At 43.3% G+C, this 25,473-nt stretch overlaps 1 protein-coding gene and 1 long non-coding RNA gene across 2 annotated transcripts; one reads left to right on the top strand and one right to left on the bottom strand.

Moving 5' to 3' along the window:
* Positions 1 to 372: 372 nt before the first annotated feature.
* LOC141091706 (uncharacterized) lies at positions 373 to 14,563 on the top strand. Its single transcript, XM_073577399.1, has 5 exons — positions 373 to 530; positions 1,077 to 1,186; positions 1,428 to 8,402; positions 11,184 to 11,260; positions 11,538 to 14,563. Exons 1-5 carry the CDS (start codon positions 373 to 375, stop codon positions 11,643 to 11,645), a joined length of 7,428 nt encoding a protein of 2,475 aa, XP_073433500.1. The 3' UTR covers positions 11,646 to 14,563.
* A 3,937-nt stretch (positions 14,564 to 18,500) lies between these two features.
* On the bottom strand, positions 18,501 to 24,864 carry LOC141091729 (uncharacterized). The gene is made up of 4 exons (XR_012232564.1): positions 24,740 to 24,864; positions 24,587 to 24,659; positions 24,396 to 24,503; positions 18,501 to 19,119 (listed from the first exon to the last, which is right to left on the bottom strand). It is a non-coding gene; the product is annotated as an uncharacterized lncRNA (long non-coding RNA).
* Positions 24,865 to 25,473: the final 609 nt, after the last annotated feature.

Here is a 25,473-nt window from a genome sequence, read left to right on the forward strand (position 1 = left end):
GGTTGACCATCCCAAAAATGAAATGGACAGAAAAGAAATATCTGCTGCGCTCCCAGGCAACGTGTGTCAGACCTGACAGCGCAGCGGATATTTCTTCTCTGCCTGTTTCATTTTTAGGATGGTCAACCCTTTTTTGTGCTGTTTCCACCACTGAGTCCATAAAGCAATTCCTGTGTGCAGGCTATGGTTTGGAGCATCCACCCCGTGACACACGAGATGTCTGTGGAGGTCCGGAGCCTTCCTTACAGCGTCCCTTCACCCGGTGCCTGGGGCACATCCCTCACGTGTCTTCATTTTTAGTTCCTGTTAACGAGTGACTTGAGTGTAATCCGGTTATTGTTGCTGGTTTCGCATTGTAATCTTGGATGAAGAATGACGCTCCGTCCACTCCCCGAGTCCCTTCAGAGTCCTCCAAGCCTCCAGCGTGAGGAGACGCAGCCCCGCAGGCAGGAGCTCGTTCTGCGCCCTATGTTCCCGCACTATGGCACCGAGAGTGATCATGACGGTATTATGGATGCTGCTTTTTCATGGTAAGTTGACGACCAGAAAATGTAAGTACAGATCCGCTCATCTTTCATCCCCTGTGCTCCCTCGACGCTGCAGAGGTAACCGGTCTCTGCTTGTAGCCCCGGGATCAGGCAGGTATCCGGTACAGAGACACAGATCTGTTATAAATGGAAGCCAACGTGTGCGTCCATGTTTGCTCTATTTGTAATGGATCCAGTTACTTTTTCTTACTAGATCTGTTTCAAACGGATGAAAACTGGACATGTGAATAGAGCCTTAGGGCTTGTTCACACATGGCATTTTTAATGCGTTATTTCATGCTAGGAAAAAAAGGAACGTTTTACATTATCATTAAAAAAAGTTTTTTCCTTGCAAAAAAAATACACAGCAAGTAAATTCTTTCATCAGTTTTTCTCATTTCGATCAAAATGGCTTAGCGACAAAACAAAAAAAATCACATAAAAAAACAACAAAAATGTAATTATAATCCAACTGCAGATTAAAGTCCAGAGACTATGCAGAAAAAAAGCAGCAAAAAAAGCTCCATGTGCATATGGCCCTATATGTAGGTCGCAGAAATCTCTTCTGTCTTCACCGAACACATTGGAACAAACTGTCAGTCGTGAGAATATCAGGTTTATCCAGTTCCCTGGCTTTACCTCTCACAGACAGCAGGCAGGTATTTCTAAAGTGGTTAGGGGCGAATACAGAAATATGCAATAAAAAGTGTCTTTTGCCATGAGTCAATAGCTGATTTCTATCTTGTGCGGTGTAGACAGAGAGTCTTGTGGATTCAGTACACCGGCCTCGTCCCGACCTGTGCCTGCCCGGCTTGGTTACTGGTTTCTGCACATACTTTAGTCACTTAGCATATTTGTCAGATGACATAATAAAATAAATCTAATTATTTCATCCTGTAGTTACAGGAATTTCTTCATCAACTAAGCCATTTACAACTGGGTACACAATATCAACACCTGGAAATACAACATTGATATCAATGAAGACTGGGTGCACATCGAGCGCATCGGTGCTACTAATAACGAAAACTACAATAGCTGAACCCGCAACAGGGGATTCCACAATGGTAACAACTCCTGAAATCACAGCCGAATCTACAACACAACCCACAACACCGGCCACAACCGAGTCCACAAAAACAATAAATCCCCCTGTGATGACAATCGAGTCTACAAATAGCTCTACAATACCGCCAGAAGTCACATCAACAATACCGAGTTCTACACCTGTGACCACTACTACACGAATACCCACAATAAATGCATCAACAACCGGAGAAACTGTAAGTGATCCATCAACAACTGAATCTACAACCGGAGAATCTACAACTGATCCATCAACAACTGAATCTACAACTGGAGAATCTACAACTGATCCATCAACAACTGAATCTACAACCGGAGAAACTGCAACTGTTCTATCAACAACTGAATCTACAACCGGACAATCTACAACTGATCCATCAACAACTGAATCTACAACTGATCCATCAACAACTGAATCTACAACCGTAGTAACTGCAACTGTTCTATCAACAACTGAATCTACAACCGGAGAATCTACAACTGATCCATCAACAGCTGAATCTACAACCGGAGAATCTACAACTGATCCATCAACAACTGAATCTACAACCGGAGAAACTGCAACTGTTCTATCAACAACTGAATCTACAACCGGACAATCTACAACTGATCCATCAACAACTGAATCTACAACTGATCCATCAACAACTGAATCTACAACCGTAGTAACTGCAACTGTTCTATCAACAACTGAATCTACAACCGGAGAATCTACAACTGATCCATCAACAGCTGAATCTACAACCGGAGAATCTACAACTGATCCATCAACAACTGAATCTACAACCGGAGAAACTGCATCTGATCCATCAACAACTGAATCTACAACTGATCCATCAACAACTGAATCCACAACCGTAGTAACTGCAACTGTTCTATCAACAACTGAATCTACAACCGGAGAATCTACAACTGATCCATCAACAGCTGAATCTACAACCGGAGAATCTACAACTGATCCATCAACAACTGAATCTACAACCGGAGAAACTGCATCTGATCCATCAACAACTGAATCTACAACTGATCCATCAACAACTGAATCCACAACCGTAGTAACTGCAACTGTTCTATCAACAACTGAATCTACAACCGGAGAATCTACAACTGATACATCAACAGCTGAATCTACAACCGGAGAATCTACAACTAATCCATCAACAACTGAATCTACAACCGGAGAAACTGCAACTGATACATCAACAACTGAATCTACAACTGATCCATCAACAACTGAATCCACAACCGTAGTAACTGCAACTGTTCTATCAACAACTGAATCTACAACCGGAGAATCTACAACTGATCCAACAACAGCTGAATCTACAACCGGAGAATCTACAACTGATCCATCAACAACTGAATCTACAACTGATCCATCAACAACTGAATCTACAACCGTAGTAACTGCAACTGTTCTATCAACAACTGAATCTACAACCGGAGAATCTACAACCGATCCATCAACAACTGAATCTACAACTGATCCATCAACAACTGAATCTACAACCGTAGTAACTGCAACTGTTCTAAAAACAACTGAATCTACAACCGGAGAATCTACAACTGATCCATCAACAACTGAATCTACAACCGGAGAAACTGCATCTGATCCATCAACAACTGAATCTACAACTGATCCATCAACAACTGAATCTACAACCGTAGTAACTGCAACTGTTATATCAACAACTGAATCTACAACCGGAGAATCTACAACTGATCCATCAACAACTGAATCTACAACCGGAGGAACTGCAACTGATCCATCAACAACTGAATCTACAACTGGAAAACCTACAACTGCAGCAACTGCAATTGATTCCTCAGCAACTGAATCTACCACAACATCAATTACAAGTGATCTATCAACAACTAAATCTACAACTTTAGAAACTCCAACTGAACGATCAACAACTGAATCTACAATGGCAGTATCTACATATAAATCTACAACTGAGCCATTAACAACTGAATCTCGAACATTAACATTTGAGTCTGCCATTGTAGCTGCTGTGACTAAGTCATTAACATCTGAATCTACACCTGCAGCAAATACAAGTGAGTTGTCAATAGTTGATTCTACAATTGCTTCAAGTACAACTGAGCTATCAATAACAGAATCCATAATGTCAAAAACTACAATTGGGCTTTCTACAACATCTGAACCTATGCTATCGATGACTATGTTCTCAGCTACTACACCTGAGCCATCAACGACTGAGTTGTCAACAACTGCAGCCTCAGAAATGACAACCGACCCATCAGCAACTACTGAATCTACAACTAGAGCAACAGCTGAGTTGTCAACAACTGAATCTAGGATGGCAGCAGATACAACTGAGCACCCAACCACAGAAACTACAACTGAGCACCCAACCACAGAAACTACAACTGAACACCAAACCACAGAAACTACAACTGAGCACCCAACCACAGAAACTACAACTGAGCACCCAACCACAGAACCTACAACCGAGCACCCAACCAGAAAAACTACAACTACGCACCCAACCACAGGAACTACAACTGAGCACCCAACCACAGAAACTATAACTGAGCACCCAACCACAGAAACTACAACTGAGCGCCCAACCACAGAAACTACAACTGAGCGTCCAACCACAGAAACTACAACTGAGCGCCCAACCACAGAAACTACAACTGAGCGCCCAACCACAGAAACTACAACTGAGGGCCCAACCACAGAAACTACAACTGAGCACCCAACCACAGAAACTACAACTGAACACCCAACCACAGAAACTACAACTGAGCACCCAACCACAGAAACTTCAGCTGAACACCCAACCAGAGAAACTACAACTGAGCACCCAACCACAAAAACTACAACTGAACACCCAACCACAGAAACTACAACTGAGCACCCAACCACAGAAACTACAACTGAGCAACCAACCACAGAAACTACAACTGAATGCCCAACCACAGAAACTACAACTGAGCGCCCAACCACAGAAACTACAACTGAGCACCCAACCACAGGAACTACAACCAAGCACCCAACCACAGAAACTACAACTGAGCACCCAACCACAGAAACTACAACTGAGCACCCAACCACAGAAACTACAACTGAACACCCAACCACAGAAACTACAACTGAGCACCCAACCACAGAAACTACAACTGAGCGCCCAACCACAGAAACTACAACTGAGCGCCCAACCACAGAAACTACAACTGAGCGCCCAACCACAGAAACTACAACTGAGCACCCAACCACAGAAACTTCAACTGAGCACCCAACCACAGAAACTACAACTGAGCACCCAACCACAGAAACTACAACTGAGCACCCAACCACAGAAACTACAACTGAACACCCAACCACAGAAACTACAACTGAGCACCCAACCACAGAAACTTCAACTGAACACCCAACCAGAGAAACTACAACTGAGCACCCAACCACAAAAACTACAACTGAACACCCAACCACAGAAACTACAACTGAGCACCCAACCACAGAAACTACAACTGAGCACCCAACCACAGAAACTACAACTGAGCACCCAACCACAGGAACTACAACCAAGCACCCAACCACAGAAACTACAACTGAGCACCCAACCACAGAAACTACAACTGAGCACCCAACCACAGAAACTACAACTGAACACCCAACCACAGAAACTACAACTGAGCACCCAACCACAGAAACTACAACTGAGCGCCCAACCACAGAAACTACAACTGAGCGCCCAACCACAGAAACTACAACTGAGCGCCCAACCACAGAAACTACAACTGAGCACCCAACCACAGAAACTTCAACTGAGCACCCAACCACAGAAACTACAACTGAGCACCCAACCACAGAAACTACAACTGAGCGCCCAACCACAGAAACTACAACTGAGTACCCAACCACAGAAACTACAACTGAACACCCAACCACAGAAACTACAACTGAGCACCCAACCACAGAAACTTCAACTGAACACCCAACCAGAGAAACTACAACTGAACACCCAACCACAGAAACTACAACTGAGCACCCAACCACAGAAACTACAACTGAGCACCCAACCACAGGAACTACAACTGAACACCCAACCACAGAAACTACAACTGAGCACCCAACCACAGAAACTACAACTGAGCCACCCAGCACTGATGCTACAATATTAGAGGTACAGTCTTCAACCAGCAGTGAATCTACACCTGCAGCAACAGCTGAACCATCAACTCCAATATCAAAACCTAAGGAAACTACAACTGAGACAAAAACTGTGGAAACTACAATGAAGCCGTCAACCACTGAGTCTGTGGGAGTAAGTGAACAAACAGCAACACCCCTAACAACTGAATTGACAAGCGCACATACTAAATTTTCCCAGACTACAGAAATTATACCACGACTAGCAACAATAACTCATCTGTCTACAACATCAGTCAATGTGTCATCAGTAATCACCGAGTCTACAATGTCTACATCTGAATCTGTAGCTTCATCATCAGACCTGATAGCATCAACTACACCTAAATACTCCCCCATGGCAGTAACACCTGCAACCAGAACACCAACGACAGGAACATTTACTACTTTTTTATTTAAGAACATAACAGAAATTACAACTGTGTCCACAACAGAATCTACTGCTGTAAGTACACCTGGGACCACCGCAGAATCTACTGCTGCAAGTGAACCTGAGACCACCACAGAATCTACTACTGTAAGTGCACATAGGACCACCACAGAATCTACTGCTGTAAGTGCACCTGGGACCACCGCAGAATCTACAGCTATAAGTGCACCTGAGACCACCTCAGAATCTACTACTGTAAGTGCACATGGGACCACCACAGAATCTACTGCTGTAAGTGCACCTGGGACCACCTCAGAATCTACTGCTGTAAGTACACCTGGGACCACCGCAGAATCCACTGCTGTAAGTACACCTGGGACCACCACAGAATCTACTACTGTAAGTGCACAAGGGACCACCGCAGAATCTACTGCTGTAAATGCACATGGGACCACCACAGAATCTATTACTGTAAGTACACCTGGGACCACCACACAATCTACTACTGTAAGTACACCTGGGACCACCACAGAATCTACTACTGTAAGTGCACCTGGGACCACCACAGAATCAACTGCTGTAAGTACACATGGGACCACCACAGAATCTAGTGCTGGAAGTGCACATGGAACCACAACAGAATCTACTACTGTAAGTACACCTGGGACCACCACAGAATCTACTACTGTAAGTGCACCTGGGACCACCACAGAATCAACTGCTGTAAGTACACATGGGACCACCACAGAATCTAGTGCTGGAAGTGCACATGGAACCACCACAGAATCTACTACTGTAAGTACACCTGGGACCACCACAGAATCTACTACTGTAAGTGCACCTGGGACCACCACAGAATCAACTGCTGTAAGTACACATGGGACCACCACAGAATCTAGTGCTGGAAGTGCACATGGAACCACCACAGAATCTACTACTGTAAGTACACCTGGGACCACCACAGAATCTACTACTGTAAGTACACCTGGGACCACCACAGAATCTACTACTGTAAGTACACCTGGGATGACCACAGAATCTACTACTGTAAGTACACCTGGGACCACAACAGAATCTACTGCTGTAAGTACACCTGCGACTACCACAGAATCTACTACTGTAAGTGCACAAGGGACCACCACAGAATCTACTACTGTAAGTACACCTGGGATGTCACCATCAACTACTGCACTAGTTACAAATGAAACCCTAGAATTAGCTACTACACCAACTACAACTGGGACCACAACATTATCTACTCCAACTGGGACCACAACAGATTCTACTGCTATAAGTACACCTGGGACCTCAATATCATCTATTAATTCAGTTACATCTGGGACATCACCATCACCTTCTGCTCTAGTTACAAATGAGACCCTAATATTAGGTAGAATGTCAACTACAACTAGGACCACAACATTATCTACTCCAACTGAGACCACAACATTATCTACTCCAACCGGGTCCACAACGTTATCTACTCAAACCAGGACTACAACATTATCTACTCCAACCGGGACCACAACATTAACTACTCCAACCGGGTCCACAACATTATCTACTCCAACCGGGACCACAATATTATCTACTCCAACCGGGTCCACAACATTATCTACTCCAACCAGGACCACAACATTATCTACTCCAACCAGGACCACAACATTAACTACTCCAACCGGGTCCACAACATTATCTACTCCAACCGGGACCACAACATTATCTACTCCAACCGGGTCCACAACATTATCTACTCCAACTGGGACCACAACATTATCTACTCCAACCGGGACTACAACATTAACTACTCCAACCGGGACCACAACATTATCAACTCCAACTGGGTCCACAACATTATCTACTCCAACCGGGACCACAACATTATCTACTCCAACCGGGACCACAACATTATCTACTCCAGCCGGGACCACAACATTATCTACTCCAACCGGGACCACAATATTATCTACTGCAACTAGAAACCTAACAGTAGCTACGACTCCAACTATGACGCCCACACCACTGTCTACCAGCATAGTGTTGCCCTCATCATTACCTACTACTTCTGTTAGTACCAGGATCCCAACATCCTTCCCTTCACCCACCTTTCCAAATACAACCATATGGAAAACCTCCATTCCAGTGCTGGATCTTACCTCCAGTACTATGAAACCAAATCTTTCTACACAAGCCGGTACCACGTCACAGTCCTCGGCTCCAGGAAGAAACATGACCAGTGAGTAAAGTATAATACTTAGTTCTTCTATGTCACATATTACAAATGGAAGGCTGGTAGTGCAATAAGAGACTGCGCTGCTGTGGTAGAATTCAAGGTATCTTTATTGCCAACGCGTTTCCTGAGCCAGTCCCAGCTCACTTCATCAGATGCCCTGATGAAGTGAGCTGCGACTGGCTCAGGAAACGCGTTGGCAATAAAGATACCTTGAATTCTACCACAGCAGCGCAGTCTCTTATTGCACTACCAGCCTTCTCTTTGTACCAAGTCCTTGGACCTCGTGCAGACTGCTGCAGCTGTTTTATGCGATTATAGGTGTTGTGACTCTCACAACCCTATCAGGTGAGCCTAACACTTGCTGTGCACTCATCTACTTTCCATACAGACCTATGCATTGGAAGCGCCCTGTCTCCCCCTTTTCTTTTCACATATTACAAATGTGGAGATGTGCCCCATAAAAACATAGACCTTGCTTCCTTATGATAGTGACCATCTGTTGTAAAATGCCGCTGTCATGTTGTAGATGCAGCCTGATGTGTGGACAGCACAGAGAAGAGAAGACGCTGAAGGATATGTAGGTTTGTTAGAAAAGATTCAGTATAGCTTGTACTTTATTCATAGAAATCTCTGGTGTCGGAGTCCAGTGGGCGGTCCTACTCGGTGACTGACAGCTGTCTCTGCAGCACAGTCATACAGGAAAGACTGTCAATCACTTGTAGAACCACCCACTGGACCCAAAAGTATACAAACACCAGGGCTTTCTATGATAGAATGCAAATTTTAATGAAACTTTTCCCACAAAAATGTACATCATTCTGATCAAATCCACCTGTTCTATGACTTCCTGCTGCAAGATCAGATTCCATTTAGGAAGGGAGGGCCTCAACCTGTCTCTGGAACAGTGATCCTAACTATCCCTGTCCAGAGGGTACTCTTGATGGTAGAGAGACTCTTAAGCCCCCTTCACACATAGCGAGATCACTAGCGATATCGCTAAAGCGTCACCGATTTTGTGACGCAACAGCGATATCGGTAGCGATCTCTCTACATGTGACACTTACAGAACGTCCGCCCCCCCCCCCGCTGGCTATCGTTGATTGTGCGAGATCGTCCTGGTCCATTTCTCGTTGTCGGCTTCCTGCGGGCGCCGACGGGCGACTCCATGGATGCGGGAGGAAGTCGTCAGCAGAGCTGCCGTCTGACAGGTAAGTAGCGACCTCCGTCCCCAGCGATGTCGCTGGTGAGATCTGCCTGTTTGGCAGCTCACTAGCGACCATTTAGCGATGCACCAGTGATCCTGACCGGGTCGTATCGTTGTCAGGATCGCTGGTGCATCGCTAAATGTAACGGGACCTTTACTGTGCTCCTGTTATCCCTAATCTGTCCCCTCCCCCACCAAATGAGGCATGGGACAGAAATATAAGGCAAACAAGACAAAGACAAAACACAGAAAGCAACAAACATACAAACACTCACCAAAGGTAGAGAGGTATACAGGGCAGGATAGGAATGTACTAACCAATAGGAACCCGGAGATAAAACATACACAATCCAGAACTCAAAAGGCGTTGCCGTGGACAATGGCAACGCCGTGTCTTTTGGGTGTGTCAGCCAACTGGAAGTCCCTGACTCTGTGTTGGCTCCAAACAGACCAGGGCTGCACAGAGCCTCCTGCTCTGCAGCTTGCAAACCCCAAAACACTGACACACCCAAGGCAAAACTGACAGATTTAAATGGAATTGTGGCCATAGAGCCACTTCCAAAACCCAAAGTGGAGAGAGGGATTCACCCCACTACCAAACCTGCAAATCTCTTTAAGAATAAAAGCCCTTAACAGGTTTACCTACAAATCTGACTGAGTCACTGCTTGTACCCAATTCATTCTTTTATTTTGCCTTGTGACTCACAGGCGTTCTTCTGTAAACACAAGGCACTCCAGTGAGTTTAATAGGACTCCGTCCGCATCCTGGGAGACACATATCGACCCTCGCATATGATCCTCCTCACTGCCTCACACCAGATTTTATAGAGAGAGGTAATGACCAGATCAGAAGCAGCTGTAATGAAGTTGCACGTTTCTTCACAATACGTAGTGATCTTCTACCTCCAAATCTCCCAGGAGGACGTGACACACTCGTGACAATTCCACTTGGTGGATCATTTATAAAGAGACCACAGTCCCTGAGTATCATTACTTTTATAGTGAGGCCCAGTTATGGGGGAAAGGATAAGTCATATTATTCATCCCGTGGTATATTACTAATTCTTCCCCAGTGTCCTACAGTCACCTCCCCAATAATGGCTGATAAAAGGCAACAATAACTTATACTGAAAAGATACATTGTGAAGAAGGTCTCCAGCCAGCGGCTTATCCATAAAAAAAAAATCAATATTATATTGTAAAGAATATATATACCGTAATCCAAAATAGAAACTAAAATAAAAAAGAAACACAACCAAGCCACCACTAAAAATAATTAAATTCCAGGGCAGACGCGTTTCGGACATCAATTCTTGATTAAGGTGCGCATTTACCCTGTATTGTAATTATTTCTAGTACTGACTTTGTTTGTGTTTTTTTGGGGAATTTCTATGTTGGATGAAATCTATATTTTATAATATAGTAGTGGATTTTCATGGATTACCCGCGGGCTGGAGACTTGTTCTTCTGCAGTTTCCAGCCCGGGGGTCTCCACTGGGGAGAGATGACGCCAGAGTTTTCTCATTATGTTCCGGTAATATCTGATCTTTGTGATGGCATCGGTCTCCGTTCTCCGACAGGTGCGGTTGTACTGAAGCTCTGGATGACCAGTTCTGTCCCTGTAGATGTCAGTGTAATGGATTTATTACTACAGCAGGTAATGTGTCCGTATGAACTACAACTCCCAGCATGCCCTTACAATTTTCTTCCTTTGTGCTTCTATTCATTTTTTTACCATTTTGAACCCTACTTGCTGGGCAGAGAGACTTGATCGAGCCTCAGGGTGTACCGACCTCAGACTTTGAAAAGAAGATTCTGAAAAAACAAATGTAGTTTCTGTCACCATTCCAATGTTTTATTCCTCCCCCTTTGACGGAGCGGTGTCGAGGCTTGTGTGTTGCCAGGCCATCTGATAACCTCCTCTTCTTCCTCAGGTGTGTTCCCTGCTGTATCGGGAGCTGCACACTGGAGACCTGACCGTGACCTATGGGGCCCCCAGGACCTCGCGGAGCTGCGCGTCGTTTCCGTGGAGCAGCGGGTAGTCCTGACTTCTCACCGTTACGTGGACACTAAAACCTCGGAATCTGCCGTTACGTCAGGTCGTTCTTGCTTCAGACTCGCCGCAGAAACCGTCCATGGATAAGATAATCACAGCGTCTATTTCATATCATCGAACCATTTATATTCACTTTTTATCTGTTTTCCCACAATTTTATGCTCTGGACCATTCCTCCAAATAGGAGAAACCCATAGTCATCCAGAACCTCCTGATTCATGAACAGAATGTTAGAATTACAGAATTACAGTACTGTAGAGACTGACACAGCAGAGACGGAGCATGAAATGTGGCTCCATACATCCTGCACTGGTAAAAGCCGGCTGTCCAGACACGATGGACCAGAACTGATAGTGCCAATGTCTACCAGGTATCGGGGCGCCATTTGTATCTCTAGTATTGGGGCGCCATTCATATCCCAGGTATCGGGGCGCCATTTGTATCTCTAGTATTGGGGCAGCATTCACATCTCAGGTATCGGGGCGCCATTCGTATCTCTAGTATTGGGGCGGCAGTCACATCCCAGGTATCGGGGCGCCATTCGTATCTCTAGTATTGGGGTGCCATTCACATCCCAGGTATCGGGGCGCTATTTGTATCTCTAGTATTGGGGCGGCATTCACATCTCAGGTATCGGGGCGCCATTTGTAGCTCTAGTATTGGGGCGCCATTCACATCCCAGGTATCGGGGTGCCATTTGTATCTCTAGTATTGGGGCGCCATTCACATCCCAGGTATCGGGGCGCCATTTATATCTCTAGTATTGGAGCGCCATTCACATCCCAGGTATCGGGGCGCCATTTGTATCTCTAGTATTGGGGCGCCATTCACATCCCAGGTATCGGGGCGCCATTTGTATCTCTAGTATTGGAGCGCCATTCACATCCCAGGTATCGGGGTGCCATTTGTATCTCTAGTATTGGGGCAGCATTCACATCTCAGGTATCGGGGCGCCATTCGTATCTCTAGTATTGGGGCGGCATTCACATCCCAGGTATCGGGGCGCCATTCGTATCTCTAGTATTGGGGTGCCATTCACATCCCAGGTATCGGGGCGCTATTTGTATCTCTAGTATTGGGGCGGCATTCACATCTCAGGTATCGGGGCGCCATTTGTAGCTCTAGTATTGGGGCGCCATTCACATCCCAGGTATCGGGGTGCCATTTGTATCTCTAGTATTGGGGCGCCATTCACATCCCAGGTATCGGGGCGCCATTTATATCTCTAGTATTGGAGCGCCATTCACATCCCAGGTATCGGGGCGCCATTTGTATCTCTAGTATTGGGGCGCCATTCACATCCCAGGTATCGGGGCGCCATTTGTATCTCTAGTATTGGGGCGCCATTCACATCCCAGGTATCGGGGCGCCATTTGTATCTCTAGTATTGGGGCGCCATTCACATCCCAGGTATCGGGGCGCCATTTGTATCTCTAGTATTGGGGCACCATTCACATCCCAGGTATCAGGGTGCCATTTGTATCTCTAGTATTGGGGCGCTATTCACATCCCAGGTATTGGGGCGCCATTTGTATCTCTAGTATTGGGGCGCTATTCACATCCCAGGTATTGGGGCGCCATTTGTATCTCTAGTATTGGGGTGCCATTCACATCCCAGGTATCGGGGCACCATTTCTATCTCTAGTATTGGGGCGCCATTCACATCTCAGGTATCGGGGCGCCATTTGTATCTCTAGTATTGGGGCGCCATTCACATCCCAGGTATCGGGGCGCCATTCGTATCTCTAGTATTGGAGCGGCATTCACATCCCAGGTATCGGGGCGCCATTTGTATCTCTAGTATTGGGGTGCCATTCACATCCCAGGTATCGGGGCGCCATTTGTATCTCTAGTATTGGGGTGCCATTCACATCCCAGGTATCGGGGCGCCATTTGTATCTCTAGTATTGGGGCGCCATTCACATCCCAGGTATCGGGGCGCCATTCGAATCTCTAGTATTGGGGTGCCATTCACATCCCAGGTATCGGGGCGCCATTCGTATCTCTAGTATTGGGGTGCCATTCACATCCCAGGTATCGGGGCGCCATTCGTATCTCTAGTATTGGGGTGCCATTCACATCTCAGGTATCGGGGCGCCATTCGTATCTCTAGTATTGGGGTGCCATTCACATCTCAGGTATTGAGGCGCCATTCGTATCTCTAGTATTGGGGTGCCATTCACATCTCAGGTATCGGGGCGCCATTCGTATCTCTAGTATTGGGGTGCCATTCACATCTCAGGTATTGAGGCGCTATTCACATGCTACAATGTCCTGAGACTCTAGTGCCCACACTGCAGTGCCAGGCAATATTCAGTAGCTCTGTGTCCTTGCTCTGGTCTCTGTCTCCCCATCTATATCTTTCATCCCCTATCCCATAATTGGGGGAGCATTTAGCTGTGCACATCCTGAGCTTCCTGGTTCATGAACAGAACGCCTCAGTAACATGTAAATATAGCGTAAATGCTGACCGGAGCTGTGTAAACGGAGCAACCGTGGATTGTTCCAATTTTTAATAAAGCTTATTTATTTGAAAGTGGAAAATGATTAATCTTTGGGGTCCATATATCTCCCTATCCATGTATCACCCCCAAAAGATTATCACGTGTCTCTGCTCCTCATTGGTTTTGCTTTTCTGATACAGAGCTCCAGATCCCCAGCTTCAGCCTAAGGTAGCAATACACATTAGATAAATGCTGATTTCTGTGTGGGTGTCCTGTCTCTCCCCCGGCAGATCATGAAGGAAACAAGGATCAGGCATGTCCAATTTCAATATGCCCCATCCCATTCCTTCTCATAATGGACAGGTTTTAACCAGAGGAGACAGATGACCTGGCAGGGACTCCACCCCTTCACACATGAAGAACACATGGATGCTCTGATGAGTGTATCTTTTATCTTACAAGTGGGTAATAAATGTTTTTTCGGGGGCTAACCTCATTAATGTCACTCATGAGACAGCATTAACGGGATTTGTTAGGCTCTGGGCTGCTCCTGGGATCCACTGGCACATTGTCATTGAATTGTGAGATGTCCATGATTGACAGCAGTATAAATCTCCCATTGAATTGCTTTAGATGCAGCAGTCTCTATTGACCATAGCATCTTAGGCTGAACATGATTTGGTCCAAGGGCCACAATGCCATACTGAACAAATCCCAAGGGTGTAAAAAACGTAAAGGTGTATTTACATCTGTGCATCATCAGAACCACCATCAGTACATTAAGACATCACCAGAACCAAGTTTTGAGTATTTGAGGAGGATTTGGAGTTTTGAGGATTTTCAATTTTAACATAACCACAAAGAGCGTTTTGGATTGCTACATGTGTACAATATCAGAACCACCGTCACCACATGAATGCAGCACCAGAACCACCATTTCAACATGAATGCAGCACCAGAACCACCATCTGCACATGAATGCAGCACCAGAACCACCATCTGCACATGAATGCAGCACCAGAACCACCGTCTGCACATGAATGCAGCACCAGGACCACCATCTGCACATGAATGCAGCACCAGAACCGCCATCTGCACATGAATGCAGCACCAGAACCACCATCTGCACATGAATGCAGCACCAGAACCACCGTCAGCACATGAATGCAGCACCAGGACCACCATCTGCACATGAATGCAGCCCCAGAACCACCATCTGCACATGAATGCAGCACCAGACCCACCATCAGCACATGAATGCAGCACCAGAACCACCATCAGCACATGAATGCAGCACCAGAACCACCGTCAGCACATGAATGCAGCACCAGAACCACCATCAGCACATGAATGCAGCACCAGAACCACCGTCAGCACATGAATGCAGCACCAGAACCACCGTCAGCACATGAATGCAGCACCAGAACCACCGTCAGCACATGAATGCAGCACCAGAACCACCATCTGCACATGAATGCAGCACCAAAACCACCGTCAGCACATGAATGCAGCACCAGAACCACCGTCAGCACATGAATGCAGCACCAGAACCACCGTAAGCACATGAATGCAGCACCAGAACCACCATCTGCCCATGAATGCAGCACCAGAACCACCATCAGCACATGAATGTAGCACCAGAACCACCATCTGCCCATGAATGCAGTGACAGAACCACAGTCAGTACATGAATAAATCACCACGCTAACTACCGCGATCAATTGCAGCGTCAGATCGGCCCCATGTTGGAGCGCTTACTGTTACCCGCACCAGCTCTGCTCCTCTGCGGCGTTTTGGTGCTGAGGTGCCAGGAGCAGTGTGATGTCGTTAGCATTTTGCTGACCTCATCACACTGCTGTACGTTGGGGCCAAAGCTGACAGGTTTCCTCTGCCCCAGTCCTTGGGCCACAGTGTTCATAAGTATTCACATCTAAATACATCTGAATATAAGAAGAAAGGATCATTGTCTCAGTGATGACTCTGCGGCCGCTGCAAAACCTTTAGTGGGCTGCATGCGGCATGTGAGCCGAATGTCCAGCAGGCCTGATCTAAGGCATTAAACATCTGTGGTGTAGGGGTTCAGTCTCTGGCAGTCGGTAGCATTCGCACAGAGTTTTGATGTCATAAACAGAATAATGTATATTTATACACGTTGCACAGCAGCAAAAACAAAATCATAAACAAAAACTCATAGCTTTGTCCAGGCACTAACTAAACAGTATAGACCATGACTACTTCAGACATCACTGAGCTTGCCCTAGTTCCATAAAACAAAACAGCTATTATACATAGCAACCAGTGATACTTGCAGTTTGGTGCACACGGCCTGTGCAGACTCTTTTCAAAGAGGTTCTGGCTAGTCTCTCTCTTCAGCCCCAAGACATATCCAGTCTGCTCATCCTCCCCAGCAGACTGACTTCGATGAACACCTAACCTGTTTATATGCAGAGCTAGCCAGGTGTACTAAACAAAACCTACAGAGCTAGGATTTAACTCCAGCCTACTTGGCATTACTACATACCCTCCCCCTCTGCCCAAAGACTAGGGCTGGGCATTAATTGCCAACACACCATGCCTTCAGGGGGCCACTTTACGAAAACTGACTTTGTGAGGGGGCATGGCCAGTTCTGTATTGAAAACAAGGACAAAGAGGCCACCATGCTATATAGGGGAGCAACCTAAGGCATGTAAAACTGAACATTAAGACATAAGAAAATAGACATACCACATAAAAGAGATCACCTTAAAATTTTAAATATTTATTGAAATGATAGGCGCCAAACAATTAAAAACACTTAAAGAAAAGCCAGTTGGCACAATGCATGAAACAAATCACCCCACAATGGAGCTGAATCCCACCCTGCCTATTCACTAAATATGCAAAGGTTTGAGATACAGATATGGATGCACCAAAAAATACCCACACAAAATAATACAGAGCACCTGCGTATATAGCCAGTACAAAGACTAAGTAAAAAATATAATGGAGCATCCTATGGACAAGAATAGTACATAGTGAAAGCAGACCTGCATGGTCACAAGGTGCATAAGATGCAGAAGTGAAAGGCAAATCCTGATAACTGTGACAATAACTCATAGAAAAACAGTGAGAGATGGATAGAGTAAGAGCCAACAAACAGTGTCGCCAAAGACCAGCAGCAATAATCACCAGGGCGTAACTACAGTAGGTGCAGGGGTTGCAATCGCACTCGAGCCCTGGAGACTAGGGACTCCAAAAATTCCCTTTTGCCTATATAAAAATACCAATACTATTAAAGAATTGTAATTATTGGGGGCCTCTTTAGAGCTTTTGCTTTGTGTCCCATGAGCTTCAAGTTTCGCCACTTGTAGTCAGCTGGAAAAAATAAGTAGCATGATCCAACAACCTCTGTAAAGTGAATATGAAAAGTGGGGGTGAGAGGAGCCCAATGCGTTTCGCCACATAAGTGTGGCTTCCTCAGGGGCTGTATCTGTGCATCTCTATAACCACTAATCATGGATATCAGTGTACAATATGTTTGCTGTACGTGATTAACATTGTAGCTAGATATAAGTCGCTTTCTAATTTATTTATTTTTTCATCAGTGAATAACACTGACCATACACTGATGGTAAAAGCTGACACATGAATCAAGCACTGATGAAACTCCGACTCACAATAGCGATGAACAGCGGTTTGTGTTATGAGGTACGAAAAAAATCACAAAGTCTGAATGAGGTCTAACACTGACAGGTTGAACAATGCTCTACACTACATAAGTAGTGCAGGGTGCTATCTATGCAATCAATGGATTGTGTCTTCAAGTCCCTTTATGGGACTAATAAATATTGTAAAAATGATTTCAGGCATTTTAAAAACTCACAGTTTAGACACCCCACATTACCCAAACAAGCTTACTACATAGGTACAGGAACAGAAGAAAGCTTACTGGCTGTATATGGGAACAGAACCAACCTTACGACATAGATAATAGAACAGAACTAAGCTTAGTATAAAGATACTAGAATAAAACTAAGTTTACTGGATGGATATGGGAACAGAGCCAAGCTTACAACATAGATACTGGAAAAGAAGTTTAGTATACAAATACTAGAACAGAACCAAGCTTACTACATAGATAATGGAACAGAACTAAGCTTACTTCATAAATATGGGAACCGAACCAAGCTTACAACACAGATACAGTAACAGAACCGAGCTTACTTCATAGATATGGGAACCGAACCAAGCTTACAACACAGATACAGTAACAGAACTAAGCTTACTGCATAAATATAATAATTAAGATATATAAGTACAGAACCAAGCTTACTACATAGATACAGGAACAAATCCAAGCATACTACATAGATACAGGAACAGAACCAAGCTTATTGCATGGATATGGGAACAGAACCAAGCTTACTACATAGATAAGGTAACAGAGCCCAGCTTACTTCATAGATGGGGTAACTAAACTGAGCTTACTACATAGATACAGTATCAGAACCAAGCTTGCTGCATAGATACAATAATTAAAACAATCTTACCGCTTAGATATAAGTACAGAACCAAGCTTGTTACATAGATATGGCAACAAATTCAAGTTTACTACTTAGATAACATTGTTAGGTTGAACAATAAGAAATGTTAACGAGTTGCCTGGCCCAATGGATATCGATCAGTGCGCACTAAGGAAATCACACCAGAGACATAGTCGGATTTAACCTCTCTTTGATCAATCTATGGCACAGCTCCAAGAGAGAGAGAGCTTTATTAATCCAAACATAGGTTTATATATCCCCTGTAAGGGGGCTCGGTTAACTCTAAAATGGAAGTGATCGAATGTATTCCATTGGTTAGTGGGTTGGGCAGTGAGCTAGTCCGTGAGCGGATCCATGAGGTCATCAGAATGGGCGTCATCATGGGCGGATCCATGAGGTCATCAGGGTAGGCATCATCGTGGGCGGATCCATGGAGCACATGGTGTGTAGTGAAACAGGAAATGGCAGCAATCTTTAGTGTCACACTATGACCTGAAAAAGATCATGTAAGGTGAAATAATACACTTTATAGGTAGTTCCTCTCAATCTCTTATGTGTTGAGGTTAATTAAGTATTTAATCTTAAGGCTCTCCTCAACAACAGAACAGAGTTTATCACATACAGTAGAGACAAGAACACCCTCAAGCTTGTTACATAGATGCAATAGCAGAATGAAGATAACTATATGGTACTAATAAATATGGTAAAAATGTTTTCGGGTGTTTTAAAAATATCTAAATAAAAATCCAATTTTTCAGAATAAAAAGTTTATTAGTTAAAAACAAACGCTAAAAATAAAAACACACATCTGCAATGACCGGTACAATAAAATGTGCCTTACATGATGAACACTGCAAAAAAATGTTATTTTTGTTCATTCCACCTCATATAAAAAATATTAAAAAATAACCTATGTACTTCAAATTGGAACAAATATAATATCCAGCTCATTACATAAGAACTGTGCAAACAAAGAAAATGAAAAAGTTCTAGCTCTCAGAATATAATGGAAAAAGAAAAACTTTTTTTTAATTTTTAAAGTGATCTTCTTGTGAAAAAGTAATAAAATATTTTAAAAAAAGTTTTAATCTTGATGTTTTTTTTAGCCTGAAAAATCCACCTAAAAAAGCCTCTGTGTGAACATAACTCTACCTAACACAGAGACAAGCCTGGCTTTACAATATGTCTATTAGGGCTGGGATGAAGATGTTGCAGCTTTACTGCGATAGTGGCTGTCAGTGGGAAAAAAATGGTAAGAAGAAATAAAAATCCTAAAATAGAACCGACTATTGGTCGATTTGTCGCTAGTGATTGCAGCAGACATCGAATGTATTTCCACTGCAATACAGAATAAATTACCGTAGATCCAAAGGGCGGAAGATCTGAGCACTGAATGCCCCATAAAGTCTGCTGTAAAGTCAAAACGTCCAACCAAGATACAATCATATATAATAAAACCCTAAAAATCGTCCGCCTAGCAGAGATCAGCGGCGCCAGTCTGAAACTTATTCCACTTCCTGCGTGCACAGCGCACCTACCGAGGCCTTGTAAAAAAAAATGACTTTTGGGGGACCCGGGGTCACGTCACTGCCCACAGAGCCATGCCTTGACTTTCACTCTGGGATGTTAAGTCACAAAGACAGAAACCAAAATGTACCTAAGGTGAGTCGGTTCCTAATTTGTGCATGCTCAGCGCTTTCAAAAAATGGTGCAGTAAGTAAACAGGCATGAAGATGTCATAGCAGGCAAAATACTCACTTTATGCAATTCTGGTCATCCAGGATCACAAAGTCACATTTATATTCACTATAAGATTGCGTCAATTTGCTCTGAAATTTATTCAATTTCAGGAATTTTTTTTCTAAATTTAGTAAAAGTTAAGAAATTGTACTAAAGTGTGAGACGCCCGCCAAGCTTACTATATGGATACAGGAACAGAACCAAGCTTAATATATGGATACAGGAACAGAATCAAGCTTACTATATGGATACAGGAACAAAGCCAAGCTTACTGTATGGATACAGGAACAAAGCCAAGCTTACTATATGGATACAGGAACAGAATCAAGCTTACTATATGGATACAGGAACAGAACCAAGCTTACTATATGGATACAGGAACAAAGCCAAGCTTACTGTATGGATACAGGAACAAAGCCAAGCTTACTATATGGATACAGGAACAGAATCAAGCTTACTATATGGATACAGGAACAGAACCAAGCTTACTATATGGATACAGGAACAAAGCCAAGCTTACTGTATGGATACAGGAACAGAACCAAGCTTACTATATGGATACAGGAACAGAACCAAGCTTACTATATGGATAAAGGAACAAAGCCAAGCTTACTGTATGGATACAGGAACAGAACCAAGCTTACTATATGGATACAGGAACAGAATCAAACTTACTATATGGATACAGGAACAGACCCAAACATACTATATGGATACAGGAACAGAACAAAGCTTACTATATGGATACAGGAACAGAACCAAGCTTACTATATGGATAAAGGAACAGACCCAAACATACTATATGGATACAGGAACAGAACCAAGCTTACTATACGGATACAGGAACAGAACCAAGCTTAATATATGGATATAGGAACAGAACCAAGCTTACTATATAGATACAGGAACAGAACCAAGCTTACTATATGGATACAGGAACAGAACCAAGCTTAATATATGGATTCAGGAACAGAACCAAGCTTAATATATGGATACAGGAACAGACCCAAGCTTACTATATGGATACAGGAACAGAACCAAGCTTACTATATGGATACAGGAACAGAATCAAACTTACTATATGGATACAGGAACAGAACCAAGCATAATATATGGATACAGGAACAGAACCAAGCTTACTCTATGGATACAGGAACAGAACCAAGCTTACTATATGGATACAGAAACAGAATCAAACTTACTATATGGATACAGGAACAGAACCAAGCTTAATATATGGATATAGGAACAGAACCAAGCTTACTCTATGTATACAGGAACAGAACCAAGCTTACTATACGGATACAGGAACAGAACCAAGCTTAATATATGGATACAGGAACAGAACCAAGCTTACTATATGGATACAGGAACAGAACCAAGCTTACTATATGGATACAGGAAGAGAACCAAGCTTACTATATGGATAAAGGAACAAAGCCAAGCTTACTGTATGGACACAGGGACAGAACCAATCTTACTATATGGATACAGGAACAGACCCAAACATACTATATGGATACAGGAACAGAACCAAGCTTACTATATGGATACAGGAACAGAACCAAGCTTACTATATGGATAAAGGAACAAAGCCAAGCTTACTGTATGGATACAGGAACAGAACCAAGCTTACTATATGGATACAGGAACAGAATCAAGCTTACTATATGGATACAGGAACAGAACCAAGCTTAATATATGGATACAGGAACAGACCCAAGCTTAATATATGGATACAGGAACAGAACCAAGCTTACTATATGGATACAGGAACAGACCCAAACATACTATATGGATACAGGAACAGAACAAAGCTTACTATATGGATACAGGAACAGAACCAAGCTTACTATATGGATAAAGGAACAGACCCAAACATACTATATGGATACAGGAACAGAACCAAGCTTACTATACGGATACAGGAACAGAACCAAGCTTAATAAATGGATACAGGAACAGAACCAAGCTTACTATATGGAAACAGGAACAGAACCAAGCTTAATATATGGATTCAGGAACAGAACCAAGCTTAATATATGGATACAGGAACAGACCCAAGCTTACTATATGGATACAGGAACAGACCCAAGCTTACTATATGGATACAGGAACAGAACCAAGCTTACTATATGGATACAGGAACAGAATCAAACTTACTATATGGATACAGGAACAGAACCAAGCATAATATATGGATACAGGAACAGAACCAAGCTTACTCTATGGATACAGGAACAGAACCAAGCTTACTATATGGATACAGAAACAGAATCAAACTTACTATATGGATACAGGAACAGAACCAAGCTTAATATATGGATATAGGAACAGAACCAAGCTTACTCTATGTATACAGGAACAGAACCAAGCTTACTATACGGATACAGGAACAGAACCAAGCTTAATATATGGATACAGGAACAGAACCAAGCTTACTATATGGATACAGGAACAGAACCAAGCTTACTATATGGATACAGGAAGAGAACCAAGCTTACTATATGGATAAAGGAACAAAGCCAAGCTTACTGTATGGACACAGGGACAGAACCAATCTTACTATATGGATACAGGAACAGACCCAAACATACTATATGGATACAGGAACAGAACCAAGCTTACTATATGGATACAGGAACAGAACCAAGCTTACTATATGGATAAAGGAACAAAGCCAAGCTTACTGTATGGATACAGGAACAGAACCAAGCTTACTATATGGATACAGGAACAGAATCAAGCTTACTATATGGATACAGGAACAGAACCAAGCTTAATATATGGATACAGGAACAGACCCAAGCTTAATATATGGATACAGGAACAGAACCAAGCTTACTATATGGATACAGGAACAGACCCAAACATACTATATGGATACAGGAACAGAACAAAGCTTACTATATGGATACAGGAACAGAACCAAGCTTACTATATGGATAAAGGAACAGACCCAAACATACTATATGGATACAGGAACAGAACCAAGCTTACTATACAGATACAGGAACAGAACCAAGCTTAATATATGGATACAGGAACAGAACCAAGCTTACTATACGGATACAGGAACAGAACCAAGCTTACTATACGGATACAGGAACAGAACCAAGCTTAATATATGGATATAGGAACAGAACCAAGCTTACTATATAGATACAGGAACAGAACCAAGCTTACTATATGGATACAGGAACAGAACCAAGCTTAATATATGGATACAGGAACAGACCCAAACTTACTATATGGATATAGGAACATAACCAAGCTTACTTTATGGATACAGGAACAGAACCAAGCTTACTATATGGATACAGGAACAGAATCAAACTTACTATATGGATACAGGAACAGAACCAAGCATAATATATGGATACAGGAACAGAACCAAGCTTACTCTATGGATACAGGAACAGAACCAAGCTTACTATATGGATACAGAAACAGAATCAAACTTACTATATGGATACAGGAACAGAACCAAGCTTAATATATGGATACAGGAACAGAACCAAGCTTACTCTATGTATACAGGAACAGAACCAAGCTTACTATACGGATACAGGAACAGAACCAAGCTTAATATATGGATACAGGAACAGAACCAAGCTTACTATATGGATACAGCAACAGAACCAAGCTTACTATATGGATACAGGAACAGAACCAAGCTTAATATATGGATACAGGAACAGTACCAGCGCTTACTATATAGACACAGGAACATAACCAAGCTTACTATATGGATACAGGAACAGAACCAAGCTTAATAAATGGATACAGGAACAGAACCAAGCTTACTATACGGATACAGGAACAGAACCAAGCTTAATATATGGATACAGGAACAGAATCAAACTTACTATATGGATACAGGAACAGAACCAAGCTTAATATATAACTGTAAAATTGTATACCTTACCGCGCTATACTGAGCAGGTGTATGGGACCAACAAGGTCTATAGTAGACAGAATACCAGGGGGGGGGGGAGAAAGGGTGGAGATTACAAACCAATACTTACTGTTAAATGAAGTGTTAATAACATATTCTTAGTAATTTTAAGGCGTTTATCTAGCAGATGCCTCGCCCGTGATGTTGTATTCGTAATTTCTTGTAGTAGTCAGTGACACTGATGAGGAAATATATTGATAGAATTAGATTATCAATAATGTTAATATCTAAACTGTAAGTTAGTGGGTTGACTATACTCACTACAGTTTTCTGAATGTTGCTATTTCCTTCAGATGGGTACCGTAGTGCTTACTAATAGCTCATTTTTACGATGCTGAACAGATAGAATTAGATATAATTAATACAAGTGACTATGATAATATGACACAGTGGTAAAAGTGCCTCTCCACTTACTTCTATTTGTGTGGAAGACGTGAACAGGAGCAGTATCCTCCTTTATAATGGAGTTTTTTTATGATGTTGCAGTTTCCTTCAGATGGGTACCGTGGTACTTATTGGCAGCCCATTGGTACAGTGCTAAACAGGTAGAATTAGATATGGTTAATACTGTGATAGTATGTCTCAGCTGTAAAAAATGCCTCTCCACTTACTTATATTGATATGAAAGAGGTAAACAGGAACAGTGTCCCCTCATGTAGGCATTGTAATGGAGATTCTGGCTGTAACTGTTTTTATCACTGATGGAGTGCTTATAATAATCCCTGCTGGCTGAATAGAGTAGGAGCAAGGTTTGCTAGTTCTATCAGGCACTATAGAAAAAAAAAATATATAACATAGATCGCTTGATATAGTAATGTTAAGGTGATCAGTTAGCCCAATTAGGGCTTTTTGATCTAACTTACTTGTGCCGTTTGCTGAGTACCCTAATCTGCCCAGATGATAGCTGTGGCGAAATGTTTGCTGTGCGCGGGGAAGATGAGACTGCACCGCACGTAGAGAGGGAGCGGGTGAACGCTAGGCACCTCGTGTGCTCCTGCCGGAAGCAACAGCGAGGACGCGGCACGATAGGGGGGCGGAGCTCTGTGACGTCACAAGCTTGAAAAAAGGACGGGTGCGCAGAGGGCACAAACCAACGCGTTTCGAGGGTGGCTACCCTCTTCGTCAGGAACATAACCAAGCTTACTATA

The sequence above is a fragment of the Dendrobates tinctorius genome, unplaced genomic scaffold, assembly GCF_039654945.1.
Source record: "Dendrobates tinctorius isolate UK_male_01 unplaced genomic scaffold, ASM3965494v1 ptg000055l, whole genome shotgun sequence".
NCBI classification, from domain to species: domain Eukaryota; kingdom Metazoa; phylum Chordata; class Amphibia; order Anura; family Dendrobatidae; genus Dendrobates; species Dendrobates tinctorius.

What these genes read in the sequence shown, in the direction of transcription:
- LOC141091706 (XM_073577399.1), top strand. Translation starts at nt 373, where the DNA reads ATGACGCTCCGTCCACTCCCCGAGTCCCTTCAGAGTCCTCCAAGCCTC. An exon ending in CTCTCACAGACAGCAGGCAG is followed by an intron (nt 1,187 to 1,427) that starts GTATTTCTAAAG and finishes TTCATCCTGTAG; the next exon opens with TTACAGGAATTTCTTCATCA. An exon ending in TGGATTTATTACTACAGCAG is followed by an intron (nt 11,261 to 11,537) that starts GTAATGTGTCCG and finishes CTTCTTCCTCAG; the next exon opens with GTGTGTTCCCTGCTGTATCG.